The sequence below is a fragment of the Notamacropus eugenii genome, chromosome 6, assembly GCF_028372415.1.
Source record: "Notamacropus eugenii isolate mMacEug1 chromosome 6, mMacEug1.pri_v2, whole genome shotgun sequence".
NCBI classification, from domain to species: domain Eukaryota; kingdom Metazoa; phylum Chordata; class Mammalia; order Diprotodontia; family Macropodidae; genus Notamacropus; species Notamacropus eugenii.
In genome coordinates, this window is record NC_092877.1 from 48,880,508 (window position 1) to 48,902,134 (window position 21,627).

The 21,627-nt window shown below is 38.0% G+C and overlaps 1 protein-coding gene across 4 annotated transcripts in view; it reads left to right on the plus strand.

Annotated features, from left to right (window-relative positions):
- The window catches only part of MAEA (macrophage erythroblast attacher, E3 ubiquitin ligase), a 128,256-nt gene that overhangs the window by 68,395 nt on the left and 38,234 nt on the right, over nt 1-21,627 (plus strand). For 3 of the 4 annotated variants that reach the window (XM_072619954.1, XM_072619957.1, XM_072619958.1), the window contains exons 4-6: nt 10,380-10,502; nt 11,272-11,385; nt 15,458-15,534. In XM_072619954.1, coding sequence (XP_072476055.1) covers nt 10,380-10,502; nt 11,272-11,385; nt 15,458-15,534 — 314 coding nt within the window. The remainder of the gene's footprint in view (nt 1-10,379; nt 10,503-11,271; nt 11,386-15,457; nt 15,535-21,627) is intronic. The other variant, XM_072619956.1, reaches the window with a different exon arrangement.

Below are 21,627 nucleotides of genomic sequence, written 5' to 3' on the forward strand. Positions count from 1 at the left end.
TTTCTTTTGTGCTGCAGCTGGCTCCTTTTGGAGGTTTAAGGTACAGTGGTTTTAGATGATCCTTCCACTGGGATTTAGCTGTTGTTACAAAGGTGGACACTAATCTAGTCTCTTACCAGGCCTTGCAAGCCAATTCATTTATTCTTCCATGAATTTCTACTTGCTGCATAGTGAATTCTACCCAGTTTTTCAGCGTTCACTTGTTAAATATTCATTCTCTAAGAAAAAAAGTGACATTCATGATATCTACATTCCAAAAGGCTATTTTATTAGTGACATTTTTGGTCAAATAACCTTGAAATCATAATGCGGTAACCATAAACCTGCATCTTTTTGTTGTTAATACATGTTCAAATCATCATGCTTCTTTTCAGCTAATGTGTTTATCATGCCAAAAATAAAAAATATAGGAAAATTAACCAACCCAATGTAGAAATTGAATCATCCTATTAATTTACACTATGTTTAAACCAATACATAACAATCTTACTTAACCAAATCATTGGTGATATCAGGAAATAAAATTATTTGGTTTATGAAATGCTGAATAGTCCAGAAAATAATTTTGGATACCTGAATGTTAATGAACTTCTTTCATCAAGGGGAGAAAAAGCATTCTTCAGTTAAGTACAACAAACAGCAGTGGTGATTGGTTGTGTTTTTAGCTAACAGTATCTGCTCCTGGTGAAACCATCTCTTTATATGTTCCACTGTTCTTTTGAAGCAAGAGAAGAGAAGGTAGCTTTATTATTTGCAGGAAAAACCTGTGTTTTCCCACAAGAAAGAACAGTCTTCCAATATCCTCAAGGAACTGCCCTGCAGAACTTGCATATATAGTGAAACAAGGCAGAATCCTTTAGAAAGAAGTAGTAGAAGAAGTAGTTCATATATCAACAGCCAGTGTCAGTTCAGCACTACTTGTCTAAAACCTGATATGGTAATTTTTTTAAAAAGTATGTTGAATGAAATTAGGTAGAATGGTGTGGTGGAGTCAAAAGAATTCTGGAATTGGAGTCAGGAAACCTGGGTCCAAATCCTACCCTTGATACTAACTGTGACCAACCATGGACAAGCTACTTAAGCTCTCTGAGTCTTATTTCCTCATCTGCAAGGTGGGAATAATGTCTAGGGTACTTGATTCACAGGTGGCATTAGGCTCAAATGAATATAATATATATAAAACACTTCACAAGCCATTAACCTCGCATTTATATGAGCATTATTAATAATAATGAAATTGAGACCACCCTACTCATCAGCCTTCCCACTTTCCACCCAAAGGAAAAAAGAAAATCTCTAGATAGCACTTGAGGCAACAGAAACTAAGATTTCAATTGTCTTGGTATTTTCAGCTGTTCTCCTTAAACAGCTGAAATACCATCTTTTGCTCTGACAGAATCTTTGTTCTTTCTGGAGCTATTCTGAATATCTGTCATATTCAGCATATTTCAATTGTATGGCTTACAGTATCCTGCTTTAGAAAATACATACACTTTAAATTTGGTGGAACAAGTTCATTTTTATGTTAATACAAACATTCTTAGCACTGGATTATTGTGTTTGCAGTACATTGAATTGTACAGTTCCCCACTGAGTGTTTTTTTCCCCTCTAAATATGAGTTGTCACAGCATGACACATTTATGCAGCTCAGAATAATCTCTGAGGATGCCAGTTCAAAATGGATTCAGTTCATCTTAGTTTGAAAACACCTTTCTGAATCTTTTCACTACAAGTATATGAAGAAATCCTGTAATAACCTGCTCCTGTGTGTCTTGAAAAGTATTATATTCAGTCACATTTTGACTTTGTCTCTGAATACAGAAAGCTCACAGTGAATTACCATGTGAAGCTATATAAGCACTGTTAAATGTTTGCCCCCAGGCAAGCTAATGTTAGGTTGAATTTTTAGAAGGCTTTCTCACTTCCAGTGGGGTGTATATTGTCCCTCAAGGAAATAGCATTTTAATGTTGTGTCACTGATGCCTTCTCTGGAGACTAGTGAATAGGATGTGGCTGATTACATCATTGTCAGGGCCCCAGTGTCCTTCTACTTCCAGGTGGACAGTTTCTTAATGTGCTGAAGAATAAAGAGAAAGTCACTGGGGTTTATCTGTTAATGCCAAATTATGGAACTAGGTCACTTTGCTCTTCCTTGTCTGCCTTTGGTTGAGTGAAGGCTAGTTCTCATTTGGTGTGAGAGCTATTTGTAATATTGAAACATTGAGGCTGCAATGTAGCCTTTCCCTTCTAGAGAAAATGGGAAGTAAATGCCATGTAAGCAGTATAAAAAGTACTACTCTTAACCATCGACGAGGACTTTTCTAAAGGAGGTGGCATTTGTTGATGGGTCCAGGAGAAAGAACGCTGGCTCTGAAATCCAAACCCACCTTTCCTGTGTAAACCTGTGTAACCTTTTCTTGGCCCCTATCCCTTGGCCAAGGATACCCCATGGAGTATCCTTTCTGTAAAATAAAGGGATTGGATTGGATGGCACATAGGCTCCTTTCCACCTCAAGATCTAGGCTTCTAAGGGCTGATAGGAATACAAGATTCATTTTTAGTGAATACTATAGTACAAAGACTAAAAGGTCTTTTATTCATGGGCTACAGAAATCCTTTTGTGTGTGTATATATATTAATAGTTTGCTCTGGGTGAATGGTATCCTGTCATATGTTGTCAGGGGCTTCTAAACCATTATAATAATTCCAATAAAAATAACTACTCACATATCCATAGTGCTTTAAGGTTTTTAAAACATTCCTTCACAACTATCATGTGAGTTAAATACCACAGGAATTATTATTCCCATTTTACAGATGAGGAAACAGAAGTTCTGAGACTTTAATTGGCTTACTCTTGACCACCCAAGTAGTAAGTGCCCAAGGCAGATCTCAGATACATGCCTTCTATTTACAGCCACCCAGTAATCTGCTTTATATGATCAGAAGGAAAAAAAAAAGGATGAGAATCACCTAATACAGTCTAGTAGTAATGACATCTTATTTCCTAATTTGAATGTTTTATTTAGTGTCTGGTAAAGTCAGGTAAGGTCTACAGACAATTGAAGGCCCACTGTAAATGTTTGGTAATGTTCAAGGTGCTACAAAGAGTAACTTATATAACTTTTAGTTTACAAAAGCACATTTTCAGGGTGCTCGAATTGATTGGTGAGAGAAGATGTACACAAAGAATTAAGAATGAGGCTTTAAATTATAGTAGGAGATTGAGGAGCTCTCCTTTTATCTGATATGACCCTAGAATTGTGAGTGGTCACATGCATGGTCAGTATGACAACAGAAATTCAGACCCAGCTCTACTCTAGGATCTGCCCTTCAGGCAGAGCATTGTAGTGAATAGAAGGCGGGACTTGGAGTCAGGAAGATCTGAGTTCAAATCCTGACCCTGGTACTTATTAGCTTTGTGACCATGGGCAAGTCACCTAACCTCTCTAGGGCTTCAATGTATTCATCTGTATAATAGAGGGATTAGATTCGGTGACCTCTAAAGTTCCTTCCCGCTCTAAACACTACGATCCTATATCAAAGATTGCTTTAAATTTTCTGTGCGTACATCCTGTGGTTCCTAGAAGAGTGCCAAGCATAGTAGTAGGTATTCAGTGAGTGTTTATTGGATGACTGGATGAATAGCACAGAGCCAATCAAGACTTTTCAGATATCAAAGCCTAGTCCAGGCACAAAGTCCAGGGATCCCTCATTAAACATAAATTTCATTCTTCACCATACACATAGTTGTTATATGGATTGTGTAGTCTTTTGAGCATCAGTTTTAATACAAGGAAACTGTGTTTAGTGATGGGAGAGATGCCAAGAATTGCCACGCTTTATGGAGTTTACTATCTTGTTGAGGACAGAATGCATAAAACCATGTTTTGCCCTGAATTATTAATGATTTTGAGTACCACATGTTTTGATATCAACACTGACCAAGCCAAGTCATCCAGCAGAGGCAGCAATCATGGAGCTGGAATGTTCAGGAAAGTCCTTACAGAAGCCTGTATGAAATATAGACTCCTAAAGATGGTTGAGGCTGAGACAAACAAAAATGAGAGGTGGGAATTTTCATGGGATGATGACATGAGTAAGGGGGGGGGGGGGCAGCCCAGAGGATGTTGTAGGAACCTAGGGGAAGTAGGCTAGAAAGGAAATTAGAGCCACAGAGTAGACAATGTTCAACTCCAGACCACAGATTTTGGACTTCTTTTCTATCTAAAGTCAGTGGGGAGCCCTTGAACGTTTTTGAGTGAAGAAATGACATAATCAAAGTAGCATTTTAGGAAGATTAATTGGGTGATAATGAGCAGGATGGATTTAAGGGGGAACAACTAGAGGCAAAGATACTAGTTAGAAGACCATTGTAGCCATCTGGAAGTGAGGTGACAAAGCCCTGGACAAGGCTTGTAGCAGTAAGAATGAGAAAAACATACAAAATATGTGATGAAAGACAACTCAGATATCACCCTTGATTCCTCACTCTCTCATCCTCCACATTGTTGCCAAGTCTTGTCAGTTCTGCCTTTATAACATCTCTCTTATGTGCCCCCTTCTCTCTTCTGACACTGCCACCACCCTGGTGCAGGCTCTATCACACTCTTAGACTGTTCTAATCGCCTTAGTTAGTCTTCCTTCCTCAGACTTTCCCCAATCCAACCCATCCTGCACACTGCTGTCAGTATATCTTCCTAAAGCATAGGTTACACTATGTCACCACTGTACTAAGTGAATTCTAGTGACCCCCTATTGCCTTCAGGAAGGATAAAAGGGAAAATCTTCTGCTTGACATGTATTCTTCTTGTACCTTACTTCTCTCCACATATCCTGCCATTCATTCATACTAGCTTCTTTGCTATTCCTTGCACAAGACATTCCTTCTCCCAGCTGTGTGCATTTTTGCTGGCTGCACCCCCTGCCTCTAATTCTCTTTCATCTCCAACTTCTGGCCTCCCTAATTTCTTTCATTCAGTCAGCAAGCATTTATTAATCATTTGTTTTGTGCCAGGCACTGGGAATTGTCAACAGGAAAGCATAACAAAACTCAAGTGAAAAGTAGGTTTATTACAAGAGAAATGCACTTGCATGTGGAACACATAGAGTTCACAATCCATACAGAAGTTTGTATATTTTTTACAGTAGGACAAAGAAAGGAGGAGAAAACAGAAATCTCCACCTCAAGGGTCATAGCATGCAGGGAGGTGCAGTAAAGGTGAGGAAAGGACAAAGCCTCTCCCAAAGAGAAAGAGCAAGGTGATGGCAGGAGCCACAAAAGCCCCATTCTTTTCCCTTGGGGACTGCTAAACTCTAAATATAGGATGGTCTGCTTATCTCTAAGGGTCCCAGCTACAATAGAAATTTCTCAGCCTAGTACAAACTGATTGGCAGCTCTCTTGATTTCCAAGGACACACTGGGAGTCTAGCTTGGGATGCAGACAACACACTGTGTCAGCTGGGGGGAGGGGAAGGTGGTCTTTGTCCTTGACCCCTTCAGGGCCTCCTGCATACTCTGGGTCCAGTGTTTCTGGAAAATATGGCAATTCTAAAAGCCAAGTTCAGGGAACTCCTTAGCAGAATACAAATATAAGCAGAAAGAAAGATGGTGCCTACTCTCGAGGACCTTCCATCCTAATGGGGAAGGAAAGTCCAGAGTACCACCTTGAAAAGAATGAGACATGCTTGGCCTGGAAGCCTTCCTTAGATGGAGGTTATGGAAGGAGCAGTCAGAAGGAGAGGTGTGAATTCCAGGCCTGGCTAGAATGAGGAAGAAGAGTTGGGAAATTGTAAAAGAAGCCCCCGGGACAGCCTGGAGAATCACAGCAACAATCTCACCTTCTCCAAGAAACCTTGTCCAATCCCCCTTTCTGCTAGTGCCTTCCCTCTGCAATTGTTTCACTTAACATGGTTCCTTAAATACAGTAGGTGCTTAATGAAAAACTTGTTGACTGACTTGCTGACTTGAGCATTCATCAGTGTTTGTAGAATTGAGTTGATTTGGTAAGCTTTTGGAAGTAGACAGCATGAAAGAGGGAAGTTGGTACCATTCATTTCAGAGAGAAATAGGCAATTCTTTAAAGGGATGATAAGAAAATTTGGGATTTTCACCTGGCAATGTGGCATACAAGTGAAATGATCCAGCATTTTGAAGAATTTTAAACTTTGAAATTGATAACATGTTATTGAATTGTAAACAGTTTTGTAGAATATATGCACTCCCAGTTAAAGAAGGTTCAGCCCTATAAGTGATTATAGATATTGATACCCACTAGCAAAGCATGACTCCTACTTCCTACTGCTATTAAAAATTCTCAAATAGTAATATATAAGCTTTTTTTTAGCAAAAGTTTTGTGAACTAGACATAGGCCCAAAGTAAAGACTTAGAAGGAAAGCATGCAGAGAGATAAGCTTTGGGGATCATCAAGCCAACAGTTGAATAAGGTCTTGAGTAATAAGAATTCAATCTGGGTATTTAGAGAGTACACATATCTAATGTGTAAATAACAGTATTAAATGATATGAGATATAAAAGAATAAGACAAATGATCCCTGTCCATAATCAGTCAATCAAGTAAACATTTCTTAAGGACAGCTAGGTGGCATAGTGGATAGAGTGCCTTGCCTGGAGTCAGGAAGACCCGTGTTCAAATCCAGCCTCAGACACTTACTAGCTATATGACCCTGGACCTTCATTTTAGAATTGATTGTGTGACATGGGAGACACTAGCACAGGACTGCTTGGCATGGTGTGCCCAACATCTGAGAAGGTACTGTGCTCTTTGAGCAAAATAGGATTGAAATAGCTCAAAAAAACACAAGATACACAAATTTAGAGAATCCACCCCAAATGTTCACACAGACTATTTATACCCAACCTGTGGCAGAACGTTCTGAGCTTGTATTGGTCTGATCAGCCACAGTCGGACACATAAGACTTGACTCTAGCATAGTGATGTCATTTTGGTCCTCTTTAAGAACGAAGGACAACAACTGCCGACCAACACCATATGATCCTGGGCAAGTCACCTAATCCTGTTTGCCTCTGTTTCCTCATCTATAAAATGAGCTTGAAAAGGAAATGGCAAACTGTTCTGGTATCTTTGTCAAGAAAATCCCAAATGGGCTCACAAAGAGTCAGACAGGACTGAAATAACTGAACAACTACAAAACATTTCTTAAGGACCTACTATGTGCCAGGCACTGTGTTAAACAACTAGGGATACAAAAGGAGGAAAAGACAGTCCCTGACCTCCAGGAGCTCACAATCTAACTGGGGAAATGATAAACAAATAGGTACAAACAATCTATATACTGAATAAATAGAAACTAATTAACAGAAAAAGTACTAGAGTTAAGAGGGATTGGGGAAAGCTTCTTGTAGATGGTGGGAATTTAGTTGGGACTTAAAGAAAGCCAAGGAAGTCAGTAAGTGGAATAGAGAGAGCATTCCAAGCATGGGGGCCAGCCAGAGAAAATGTTGGGAGTCAAGAGATAGAGTCTTTTTTTTTTGTGGAATAGCCAGGAGACCTTTGTCACTGAATCATCATGGTGGTGGAATAAGTATAAGAAGACTGGAAAGGTAAGAGGAGGTTAAGTTATGAAGAGCTTTGAATGATAGTATTTTGTATTTGATCTTGGAGGTGATAGGGAGCCACTAGAGTTAATATATTGAGTTGGGGCTAGAGATTTACACGGTTGGACCTGTACTTTAGGAAAATTGCTTTATTGGCTGAATGGAGGATGGATGGAATTGGAAGAGACATGAGGCAGGCAGACCTACCAGCAGGTAGCTCAATAATCCAGGTTAGCACTAGAGTGGTATCAGTACAAGAGGAGAGGAAGGGATGTATTCATGAGATATTGCAAAGGTAAAATCAGGCAGCCAAGGCTGGCAAGGAAAATTTCCTGTTGGCCTATATGAGTTTTAGCAGGACATTAATTAGAACAATATAAATTCATAATTGTATAAAAGTATGTAGAAAAATAATATATTTTGTAGTATGAATAACTAAAGAAGAGGTGAACAGTGGATTTCTGGATAACAATACAAGATAACATTTAAGTGATACAAAACTGGGAGGAATTATAACCCCACGTAACAGTAATGGCCCAGCCTGTCCCAAGACCGGCCATTTTCTTAACCTTGTCTTTATCAAGCTTTTAACTGAGTAACAGCAATACATTTCCAGTTATACCTTGGTTAGTAGAGTTCAGCAGCCAGGCGTTGCAAGTAATTTTTTATGAAAATATTTTCTCTAATACTGGGTGTTCTTGACCTTTTTTTGTGTGTCATGGTGCCTTTGGCAGTCAGAAGCCTATGGCCCCCTTCTCAGAATAATGTTTTTAAATGCATACAATAAAATACATAAGATTACAAGGGGAAACAGTTATGTTAAAATGGAGCTATCAAAATATTTTTTAAATAGTTCACAGGCCCTGGATTAAGAATCCTGACTCTAATACATGGTATCTGTGTCTAATTGGATAGACAGCTATAACAATAATAGTCATGTCAGGGAAGCCAGTCCTGCTTGGTATCCTACCCCCAACACATTTTCTCCCATCCCCTTATCTCCTGCTTATTCAAATGACAGCACACCACAGGGCTTCTCCTGAATACTAGTCAGCAATGTGAAGTATTACAAGTGTCCGGCAGGATTTTAGACTGACATTCAAGTCAAAGGAAACTACATCTTGATAATGACAAGAGCGCCGAGCAAAAGTCTCAACCCAGAATGACATTCGCAGTCTTTTACTCTATAACCAGATCCTTCTCTGTTCTTCTAAATTCTATGCCCTATGCCTCCCCTCTCAAAATAAAGTTTTCTTTCACTTTATTTACCTATTTCACTCTTTTCATAAATTGAATTGGTCTTTAAATTGTAGCTAGGTAGAGAGGAGAAATGATAATTGGGAAGAACTGGCAGAGTGAACCAAGATAATACCTGGAATCATAGGGCTTCAGATTTAGAGCTAGTCTAACTCTAGCCCAAATTAGAGGTAGTCTTATTTTAGTCCAAACCTCATTTTTCAAGTGAGGAAATTGAAGCCCAGAGATATTTGAGCTAGGATTTGAACTTCTATCCTCTGATTAGAAATTCTGTATTCTTTCCACTATCCATTGCTGTGCTAGGAAGACTATGGCTACTGCCTCCCAGAAAGTCTCCCATTTTAAAAGCATCCATGCTATTTTCTCTCTTGTGGAAATAAGACTCACATTTACTGGCCTTATTTGCCCTTTGGGCAAGAGGGATCCATTGGAAACACTTCATGCCCAAAGGCTGGAATCCTTAAAAGTCACCATTTCCATATGTTCTTTTTTGGAAAACAACAGAGAAAATGGAATGAGATTCTGTGTGCACTTAAAATTGTTTCTTAAATAATCACAAAACCTAGGTTGTTAAGGAGAATTTTTTTAAAAGACTAATTTATTGGATTTATTTTCTGTGTCATTATGAAAATATTTGCATTTTAGACTCTTAAAAAGCATTTATTGAGCATCTAGTGACTCATCAAAATGAGAAATTCATGAATATGATTCTTTGAGCTGAGGGTTCCCATATATTATCTTTGTAGCTACAATACCAAAGATGGTATACAGTAGGTGCTTAATCAGTGTTCCTTAAATTTTTATTTATTTATTCAGAAGTAGAAGTCATCAGTTATCTGACCTCCTACTAAGAGAGAATTGTTCAGGCCATAGCCTAATTTAATAATTAGAGGTTAAATAAATTAATACAGCAAAGCATTGGACAGGGAGTTAAGAGCTGCCAAGTCTAGAGAAAACAAATGGTGTGTTGGAGAGAGTGCTGAATTCTGAGGCCAAAAACTCTGGATTAAACAGCATCTTGGAACTTTGCTCTCTGTCATTAGGGGCTGGTCACTTCATCGTTTCCTTACATGTTCCTCTTCTGTGAAACAAAGTTCATAGTTGCACTACTCACTTCACAGGGTAAATGTGAGGAAAGTGAGGGGTTAAAGTAGATGATGTCTAATACACCTCCCACCCCTGAATATATAGTGAAACAGTGAAGTGAAAAAAATTGACTCATTGTCAAGCCTGAATATACTTAACTGCTACCTGTTTTTTTAACCCCAGAGAAATGAAGAAAGACAGCACATGATCTTAAATGTGTTTAAAGCATTAATGTAACAGATTTATGGATTCTTAAAATAGTTTTCCTCATCAAACTATTCATTCTAAAGAAAGATGTTTATTACTACTTAGGGAAGAATGCTTATTAAGAGATCTAACTGTAAATTAATGGATTCCATGTAATGTTCTAAACTTCACCTTGTTTTTCTTCTTACTTCTGGGTGGGTTTTTTTTTTTGCTTGCTATTTTAATGAAAATCCTTTCTTTATTTTAAGGACTTGGTGAACATTGAGATGTTCTTGACAGCCAAAGAAGTGGAAGAATCTTTGGAAAGACAGGAGACCATGACTTGTTTGGCTTGGTGTCATGATAACAAATCAAGACTCAGGAAAATGAAGGTAAGGTGATCTCTTACAGATCTTCTGTTGGCTTAAATAATACCCTTAGTGCCTCTATCTTGTGGCTAATAGCATCTGAACTTGAAGAAGGAGGGTTACAGTATTTATGTGGACCAAATGTATATATATTCTTTTGGTTCCATTTTTTTTCTTCTTTTTGTTGGCAGATAATCGAATGTTATGAAAACCCTATTCCTCCTTTTGCCAAGGCTTGACTAAATCTCAAGAGCACTGTTTCTTCTAGGAGCATGAGGCATTGTACAGTGTTTATTATTATGTTGTGAACATGCTGTATGGTGTGTAAATTAGGCAGTCTTTCAAAACACCTATGGAAATATGGTATTCTGAGCACTCAAGTTATACATAGCATATTTCTATGGCTTTTGAGTAGTCTTAATATTAGAAAATGAATTTAAAATATAATTGTCAAGCAAGAATACCAATTCTGTAGCCTGGTAATAGTCAAAGTACACTTTCTCAAGACCAGTAGCTGAAGATAAAAAATCATGATACATTTGTCATTTACAATTAAACCTTAGTATTTAAACTTGCTTTTTAAACTACTTTGTTATTCTAGGGCTTGCAGAAATCTGTTTTTAACTGACATTAACCAAAATCCCTGCCTCCCTTGGAAAGGTTTTGTTCTATGTTTTTTAAACTAAGCGCTTCTTTAACCCCTCTCCTACACCCCCCCCCCCCCCCAAATATTGTCTGAGCATTGTCTGAGTGCACTTATGACAAGGAAAGAGTGACATTCTCTGTCACTCAGGGCCGTCAAAACGAGAGCGAAACGAAGACGGGACGCAAAAGTAAATCGGCCAGTGATTCCCCTAGAGAGAATGATGATCTTGTTATGGAAACCCTAAAAGGAAAACCAGAATTGGTATGTAAATACTATCGCATCCTTCTACAGCTTAAAAAAGAAAAGAAAAGAAACCCTTATGTCATGTTAGTGTATATACAAACAATAAGAAATGGCAGTTACCTGAAGAACCTGGCTTTTCAAGGCTTTCAATTCCCATCACCAGTTTACAATATAAAAACCTGGAAGAGAAAATAAAATATCCCTCCCCCAAATAAGCTATTTCTGCAAGCCCTAATTATCTTTTAAGTAAAGCTCTGAAAGAGCAGAGTTGGGAGAAGGGGGATCTTACTTGATTGCTTTGGGCAAATTTCAGCTTAGCTTGTGAGAATTTACCCATGCCCTTCTCATTCAAGCTCAACATTTAGATCCCCATGGAGCTCCATGAATGCGCAACATAGGTATTTGTACGCAAAGCTGAAAAGAAATTGTAACTCAACATAGAAATCAAGTTAAAGCTAAATTTTTGGTTTGCAGGTTTGTTCCCCTTCTAAAATATAATTTTTTACTTCACAAAATTTCTTAATGTGAAAAAATAAAGCCCTAAAGTATACTTTAAAAATAATTTTAATCTAATAAGATGGTTAATAACAGCATGACAAAATGGGTAGAACATGGATGTACAATAAAGGACTTGTGTTCAAATCCTGCCTCTGACGATTACAACAGGGTGACTTTGGACAGAGCACTTACCCTCCCTGTCCCTCAGTTTCCTTATCTGTAAAATGAGAGGGTTGGACTAGACAAGTCTCTGTGGTCCCACCCAGCTCTAAATCTGGAATCCAGTGATTTATGTAATTCAGTATGAATTCTAGACAAATATAGAAGCAGAAGTAAGATTTTATACTTCACAAAGAATCATGAGATCATAAGTCAGTTTATAATTGTAGAATTTTAGAGCTAGAAGTTTGGAATGTACATTCATGTGGCCATAGATGATGACCCGGCATCCAAGATTATATATACATTTTGGGCATATATGGAAGTTAGTTCATTTAAGGATTAGGTAAGTTGTTATAATTTAAATAGGCAACAGTTATTTAAATACTGACATGAATTTTGAGAAAAATCATAACTATAGTTAAATAAGATAATTTCCTGCTCATTCTTTAAAATAAGTCTTATTAAACCTCACAAGTTTGTCCTTTCTCATTTTTATGTAATGCTCAATCCTGTGCCAGTATTAGTTGTAACATAATAGTCAACCAAGGAAACCTAGGTGTGTGTAACTAGAGACATGCAGAGAGAACAGAAGGGAGTACAGAGCAAAGGAGGAGGCAGTCAAAAGTGCTTAGAGGAGGCAGTCAAAGAGTTCCTTCCAGTCCTATTCAACATATAGGATACTGCCAACATATAAGATACTTCCCCTCTTCCAAACATGAAAATGACCCTTGCCTTTCCAAATCCTTGCCAGAGTATAAATCAGATATGGAGGCTTTTTCCTATTACAGTAACTGAGCACATTGGGCAGTATGACCATACCTTTGTCTAAATAAATGTTTCACCTTTCAGCATCTTCTGTTAACCTGAGTTTGGGGTGGAAGAGGGAGTGAGCTTGTGTTTTACTAAAAGAAGTATCTCTTGTAATCACATCTAAGGACAGGGATCCTCACCACCCACAACAAGAAGAATTCTGTTCTTGGATTCATTTTACGAGCACCTGGTTCAGTGTCGGGGGCTGGGTTGTGGAGGAAGGTTGTATCAGCAAAGAGACATATCAGATGTAACAGGCTGGCTTCTTGGATCCCCAAAGACATGGAGACATTCTAAGAAGGAAGCCTTTTGACTTTTCTCTATTATGCCTTTTGAAGGTCATGAATGGGGTCCAGTTCTCAGTACACATTGGGCACTCTATAAATGCTGCTGATTGGTAGAACTTACCTTGGGAAAATACAGAAGTGAACTCCAACAAACAATACTGATGACTTATATATTTTGAAAATGGATATTATTTTTGCTGCTTCTTTTCCCCTGGAAATAAAGTTGAAACCAGTAGGATCCCGAGGAGGTCAGGAAATAGGCACAGAAAGCCAAAGTGGAAAAGCAGTCACATAGAGTGGAAGTCTACATACAGTGCCTTGAAATTCTAAAATCATTACATTGAAGAAAAGTAAGCCATTCTGTACATCGCAGTGTGCAAAGCACATGAGACAGAGATATAGTCAGGCTTGCCATAGCCTATAGTAGCCAGACCCATAGCACACACTTGAGATGCAGGCTATTTCACATTCACTCAGGATCCCCCAGCTTATTTGTGGTTTGAAGCCTTAGGAGTAGACTAGTGGCAAAATCGGGGCCAATAGAGGAGTTACTGATCAGATTGCTATCAAAGTCCCATGTGTGGGGCCAGAGACCCTTCTACTAGATCATTCAATAAATAAATACCTAATCTTATGCAAACTTTATCATTTAGCTTATAAATAATGTTGAAGCATCAACCTTCTTCAACTTGAGCATGCAGAAAAAAGGATTTGCCTTTTTGTTTTTTTATGGCCAACTCTTTTCCCTCTCCCTTCCCCAAACACTGAAGAGTCTAATGGTAATGCATTGTAGGGATATGCTAAGGCCTCAAAGAGAAGCCAGCACCTAAATCTATTTTAATTCTAGTAATATCTAGAAGCAGACTTTTAATGACTTTTGAAGCTGCAATATAGAATTTATATGCTTTTTTCAAGAGTAAGATTGGTATGCTTATTGTTAGGATGCTATTATTAAATATTTTAAGATATTCAACTACAAGTTCAGGCTTTATTTTTAATTTTTGGATGATCTCTCACTTTTTAATGAATTTTGGATTTAAACATCCCAGTCCTTTAGAGAAATGGCATGGTTTGAGAAGAATATTCTGTTGTGTTGTGGTATGAACACGTGTGTTTCAAAAGTCAAATTAATTGAAGGGCAGATTACCATGACTTCATTGAATATGACCTGTCAGTGTATTATTTTCCAGGTCCATCAGCCTTGATTCCTCCTTTGGGATCCTTAAGTCACTTGATTAACTAAAACCAAGCAGTTAAGGGTTTTTACTTTCTTTTAATTACTTTTTTCAAATGCACAAGTTCTTGGAAATTTCTATTGATGTCATCTGCGGTACTTCAGAACTAGCATGCAGGTAAAGAAAGGATGAATAAGACTCCGTGTGAGAAGTGAAGAAATAAAAATGTTTAAATGAGTGGTGAAAAGATTCAAGGATTATTTTCATTTTCTTGACTTTTTAAAATAATGGATTATAATATAAAATTGCTGCTGTGGGTATTTTTTTCATCAGGTTATGTTTCATGTATTTTGTGACCTAATGATGGGTTTCTTTAAAGAAATACCTATTTATATCCTTAAGTCTCAGAGGGAATCCTTTAAAAGCTTAAAAGATTTGGGGGTTTCTTATGGAGGGGTGAGTGGATGTCTGTTAAATCCTTATTATTTTTAGTTTGCTTTCTAGAATTTATTTCTTGTAGGAGTTGGAAGAGAATTTTCCTGCTGTTTTTCATTTTCTGGAGTTGAGGGAAAAAAGCCCTTGTTAAGTAATCCAAACCTCCAGATTCAAATACTGTTTTGACTTTCTAGTCATATTAATGACATAGTAGCACAACCATGTGAACATGCTAAGCATAGCTGAGCATCCAGAGCCTGAACTACTCCCTCTAATTCTCATTCCAAGACATCGAGGAATCCTGCTCCTCTGCTTTAATAGCCTCATTAAGAAATTGTCTTTCTACCACAAATGGAGCATCTATAGCCCAGAGCTGTCCCTCCCTCCCTCCCACCCCCACCCTGTTTTCTTACTATTAGAAGAAAAAGAGGGAGGCATTCATTTCTCCAGTTAGTTGATCAGCATTAGGCTCTATTCCTTACCATATAGGAAAAGTAAATAGACATTTTTTGCTTGAATTTCTGGCCAGAATTCTAAGAGCTCACATTCTCAGGTAACAAGTGGCCTTTCTTTCCTGCAGATACACAGAAGGTTTAGCTGACAGTGTGTGAATGCCTGTGGGAGATGTATATATGTATTCTTTTATGTGGATTTGGGGTTTTTGGCTGTCATCAAAGCACATGATATGCAGTATGTAAGCTCTTGTCTTATCTTTAATCTCAGAGCTGTCTGGAGTTCAGCCTCAGGATTCAGGAGTTCATTGAACTCATTCGACAGAATAAGAGACTGGATGCTGTGAGGTATGGAATTAAGATACTTAAAAGAACCTTTCTTAATAAGATTGTGATCCTTAAATATTGTTATTGCCAGGACTTGTAAAAAAAAAAATTCTCCCTGGCTCATTTACTGCAATAAAGTTTCTAACAATCTGTAGCCCCTGTGTGAGACACTTACTAGCAGTGGCATAAAAGGATGAATAATTGTGTCGATTGACACTGCTGCCCTTCCCTTCTTTCCTCATTTATGTCCTGTTAATATCAAGGGTTATGGAAGAGCTAAGGAAGATGCTTGCTTTCCTTAATCTTTCTTCCCTTATTTCCCCCTACTTCCTGATGTCTCATGGAAGCATCTTGAGTCCTGAGAAAGTAGAGAGACTGTAGTCTCTAGATGACTGGGTTCTTCTTCAGATTTAGAAGACTATCCAGTGATGAGGCAAGTTTTAATGTGGCCAGTATTTTTAAGGGCAATAGTAATAATTACAGAGATAGCAGGAAAAACAGCTAGGGGATGGCTAATTTCTTTTTAGATATAATAGGCTCGTAGTCTGGTTTGATCCTGTTTTTCAGACGAATGTTGAGGTCTTACAAATTCTGTATTCTTAATGTCCAAAGTGTTAACTATAGACTGTGTACAAAAATGACATACTAAGCTAATTTTTGAGGCATGTTATTATTGCAAACTATTCTTTTATAATAAACTCACCCATAAAAGCAAATTAACTCATTTAATGTACTATAAGTTATTTTGTGTATTGGAAAAATACTTGTACTTGGCTTGTACTTGGGAGAGTTATTTCATCTGTTCCTAACATGGGTATAACAAATTAGTGCTTTGTAAATGTTAAATAATGTTTATCTCAGCCATCATAAGGAGATATATAAAAAGCTGATATATCCATTGTGCAAAAAACTCTTGGTTGCATAGCCATCTTTTCAGCAATATACTCAGTAATTATCAGTAGTGACACCTAGGTGTAGCAAGGACTCTTTCCCCTGGTGCCACAGCGGTTTAGATAACAGGTAGCCATTATCAAGAACTATAAAAGACAAAGAAAATTGGAGACATTTGGAGCCTTAAAGGAGTGAGCTCCGAAGGTGGGTGTGCACATCCCAGAGGGAAGGACCAGGGAGCAAGGTGTTTATAGTGATCTTGTAAAATACACAAAAGAAAATATTAATATTAGAACAGCTGTTCAGTTGTTTGCAGCCACCACCTACCTCTGCTGCCTCTGCCCTGTTCTGTCTGACCTGTCCCCCTACATTCCTCATCAGGTGAATTGGCAGCCATACTCTACTGGTCCTGAGCCCAGCTTTGCAAGTAAGCAGCACCCCTGTCCTCCCTCCCTTCACTCCCACTGCAGCAGCAGCAATCAATTAGTCAGCCAGAATTTAAGTACCTACTATATAGGTAGGCAGCAATAATTCCCTAGCCCATAAATCCCCCACAGCAACAGGGCTTGCCTTGGACCTCTTCTAGTCCATGAGCTTTTGTACCTCTCAACAAATAACATAAAATACAAAAATATCTTTAATTTTTTTTTGTTTCATCTTTTTTTAAAATGTTGATGTATTTTAAAATATACCTATTCGGACAATAACATATAAAGATGCATAGTACTTATTTGTATACATATATTAGCTATATGTACTCAAAAATTTTTTACTGATGGAGTGCAAATCAAAGAAATTTGAAGACTACTATATTACAGAAGGTGAACCCTGTTCAACTACCCAGTCCCCTGGCAGATGAGCCAGTGACACCAGGGTAAAGATTGCTTAGGTGTGTAATCGCCATCTTTTTCCATGTTGACTTAGTATAGCTATAAAACAAAAGAATAGCATAAAGTTTACATATTTGTTTTCCTGTAATTGTATGAAAATAAATTCATAGCATCTAAGAGTTGGAAGTAATTTCAGCAGACATATAATCTATATCATACCTGAACACAGAATCCCTTCTGTAACACCCACAACAGGTAGTTATCCAGCCTTTTTTAAAGACCTCCAATAATGTGGAACTTGCTACTTCCCCGAATATCCCATTCTACTTTTTACAACTGGTCATTAGCATATTTTTCCTGTGGAGCTGGAAATGCCTTTCAACAGCTCTTGTCTGTTGTTGCATCTAGTTCTGTTCTCTCAGTAATCAGAATAAGTCTAATTGCTCTTTAATGTGACAGTTCTTGAAAATTTTACTATAATTCTTTCTAATTGCTTCCTCCTGACACCCCCACACCCCCCATTCAGGCCTCCCAAGACTGAGCATCTCCAGTTCCTCATGGTATGGTCTTCTTACCATTTGCTTTCTTAGCATCCTGGTTGCCTTTTTCTGGATTTGTCCTTCCATAAATGCGTTGCCAGCAACAGAACACAGAACTCCAGGTGTTAACTAAACCAGAGTAGTGGATCTAGTCACCTCTTTTTTCTGGACCATGCCTTTATTAATGTAACCCAAGATCATGTTAGCTCTTTTGGTTACATGTTTCATTGCTGACCATTGGATCTCATTAAAACTGAAATTAAAGACATACTACCTAAAGTAAAATATTTGGAAACCTTCATTTTAATGCTAATGCTAAAATTATGTTAAGGCACTGATCACAGCTATCACAATGTTTTCCATTTTGGTAATTCTTTAAGATTTACAATTTATTTTCCTCACAATATACCCTAACAGTTAGATAGTACGAATATTTTTATCCTCATTTTACAGAAGAAGAAACTCAAGTTCACGAAGATTAAATGGTGTGAGCTTCCTGTATATTTTCAGAAGTCTCTTTAAAGACATGGCCCATGTTTCCCCAATTTTCCAGATTTTTGGCATCCATTCAATGAATCTAATACTTTTTTTGCCTAAGGTGAATTTTTGTTGTTGAGTTGTTTCAGTCACATCTGACTTTCCATGACCTTATTTGGGGTTTTCTTGGCAAAGATACTACAGTGGTTTGCCATTTTCTTCAGCACATTTTGCAAATGAAGAACTCAGGGAAATAGGATTAAGTGACTTTCTCAGGATCACACAGCTAGTAGTAAATCTGAGGCTGGATTTGAACTCAGGTCCTTCTGATTCCAGGGCTTGACACACTGTCCACTGCACCACCTACATAATAATAAAGTAACTTGCCCACCTTCCTACAATTTTAGATTCATGTTCAAGAAACACAGGACTGAGAATAAATTTTTTTAAAATTTATTTTGGTTTCATGGCATAAAAGGAGTTAAGCCAATGTAAACTAAATGTTACAAGGATATCAGAAAAGCCCAGAAATCATCTTAGTCAGTAAACATCTGATTTACCATATGGAAAGAGATGATTGCCAAACACAACACCAGCTTAGAATATAGCCTGTAAAATCTTACAAAAGAATAATAGATCATTATGAGCAGTATCATGTCATAAAGCATAGAAAAGCATTGGAGGGAAAAGAAAGTATCATGTCATAAAGCATAGAAAAGCATTGGAGGGAAAAGAAAGAAAGCTTCGCAAGAAATCCAACTAAACAGTCATCCCAAGAACATTCAGGAATGAAAATGATGATAACTAATCATTTATTAAGCTCTTGCTATATGCTAGGCAGTGATCCAAGCTCTGAGGATACATACGCAAGCAAGCAAGAATCCCTGTCCTCAAATAGCTTATATTCTAATGGAAAATGTCATCATATAATAGGGAGCTAAAAAATGAGGGGGGTGGGGTGGGGTTATGTTTTGCATATGCCTGAGAAGTTATGTGCAGACCTGGCTTCATGCAAGATATAAAGCAAATGTGTTTGCCCGTCAGCCCCAGTCCAGATAATTTTGGTGGGAAGGGGTTGAGAAAGATGGCTGGAATAGAGATATCTGGAAAGTGGAAGGAGGGCTAGAAACAAAAGAAAAATGGAAGAGATTTGCAAAAACAATTTCAGCAAATTTTGCTCAAGGATACTGGCACCATCACGCTAATAGCCTAACAGCACAGGTGCTAGGGTGCCTGTGGAAGAAGTAGAAATTACAATAGAACAAAGACAGGAAAAGCAACCAAATTGGACCTAGTATTTGTTTATATGCATATATATATACACATACATACATACACACACATATGTGGATGTAAGATATGTAATCCTTTCTGGAAATGATGTAATTGTGAGGATATTAAGGGACCAAAAGTACAAGAGGCCAGGGTTCCAAAGGCATAAATGTGACTGAGAAAACATCGATAACTACCTAATATGCCTGTTTTCCCAGCTATACAGAATTTTTGAGAGTCATCCATATATGAATTGAGGGCATCCTTGATGAGTAGGCTTTTTATAAGCAATAGTCAACAATGTACCATGCCCTTAGCATCTCACAATTAACTGAAATTTAGAGACTATATTGTCCCGTCATGATTATTGTTTGGTCACAAAAAACATTCGATTGAATGAAAAGTCATCTTAGCTACTCTTTTACAACCAGGTGTCTCTTGTCCATACATTAAGATCATTCATGATTTTTCAGAAGATAAAACAATAATCTGTTCAGTGACCCTTTATAAATATCAAGTGAGGCATGAGAGAGATGTATGCTCATAAGAGGTATTTGCCACTATAATGGAGGAAATCAGCGCAGAATCCAGGTCAAGGAAAGATTCTCTCTGAGTGAGAGACCTTCAACAACTTTTGGGAGAAAGTGAATATAAGTCACACGTGGCTGGTTGGGTTGCACTCTGAATAGTTGGGTCTCCCAAATCGGTGACCCCACAGACTGTTGAATATTTGAGCAAATGATAAACTTAGATAATCCCATAATTGAATAGGAAGGAGGAAATGGAATTTCCTTGAATTTTCCTCAGTCTGACACTTCATCTTCATCTGATCCTAGTCATTCACCTAAGTTCTAGAGAAGAACCAAGGTGGTATTAAAAACTAAGGACCCTGGAAGCCACTCCTGTGTGTCTTACTCAAATATTTCTAGGTATTAACTAGTAGAATTCAAATCCACTTGCCATCCTACTACCTACCACTTCAGCTCGTTGTTTAACCCTTTCATACTTGACCTAAGAGTTCCTACTCCCTGTGTAACTTAACAAGCCCAAATTTGGGGCATGAAACTTCAGAAAGACTGTTAAAACATTTTTCTAGGATAATGGCCCATGGGAAAGCCATTTACATTTTCCTTCCTTTTTTTTGTTAGCAGCTCAGTCATGGAATTAATGCCCTTAATCATGCAAACCTCCATTTGGTTTGTTGCTATACCTCTTCACCAACTCCTCTTGGTACCTCTAGCTCCACTGGATATTCAACTCAGGTCTTGCCATCTTTTAAGAGGCTTTTTCTGATCCCCTTCATCAAAAATGATTTTGTCCTTAGGTGTTATTTTAACTACCATGGTAGTTGTGCCTGATTTAAGAGAAGGGAAAGAAATGCATCTGGTGAGAGCTCAGGTTCAAATAGCCCATTTTCTTCCTCTGTACCCCAAGCAGGCAACGATTGCTGGCCTCAAGCAAGGCCTGACATTGTTCCAGGTGCTAGACGATCTCAGCTTATGCAAATGGCTCTGGAGCCCCTTCAAGGATGCTTTTTGTTATCAATTATCAGCAAATGCTGATGCCATCATTACAATGCCATATTTGAGCAGCCCCCAGAGAATCTCATCAGGCATCGGGAATCTTCCATTTGCACATTCTGCAGAGCATCCTCCAGGGAAGTACTCAAGCAGGGCAGATATAGCATAGGGTTACATGAGTGCATTGAATTTAGGTGGGAGAGGAGTGCTCAGAGAAAGAGAATTTGGAGCTGAAAATAAAAATAAAAAATGCTAAAATAAACAGAGGAGCAAAGAAAGCATTCCCTCTACAAGGAGCATTGTGTTGGATCTCCACTTGTGAAACGTAACAGTTTGGCACCTGTTGGATGAATTTTCAGCACTGAAAACAAGCAAGAGCGGCTTGAGGAAAGAGGCATGCCTCAGGGTCATCATAAGCAGTGGACAGGCTTTGTCCCAAGGCTTAGCACGGCGGGGTGCTATTCTAAAGTGTACAAAGACCAAATTGAGGGAAAGGGACAAGGGCACAATGCTTTTTACTTTTTTTTTTCTACTTAAGATTTTTTTTCTTTTCTCTAGGAGTTAAAGGAAAATCTAAAAATTTTA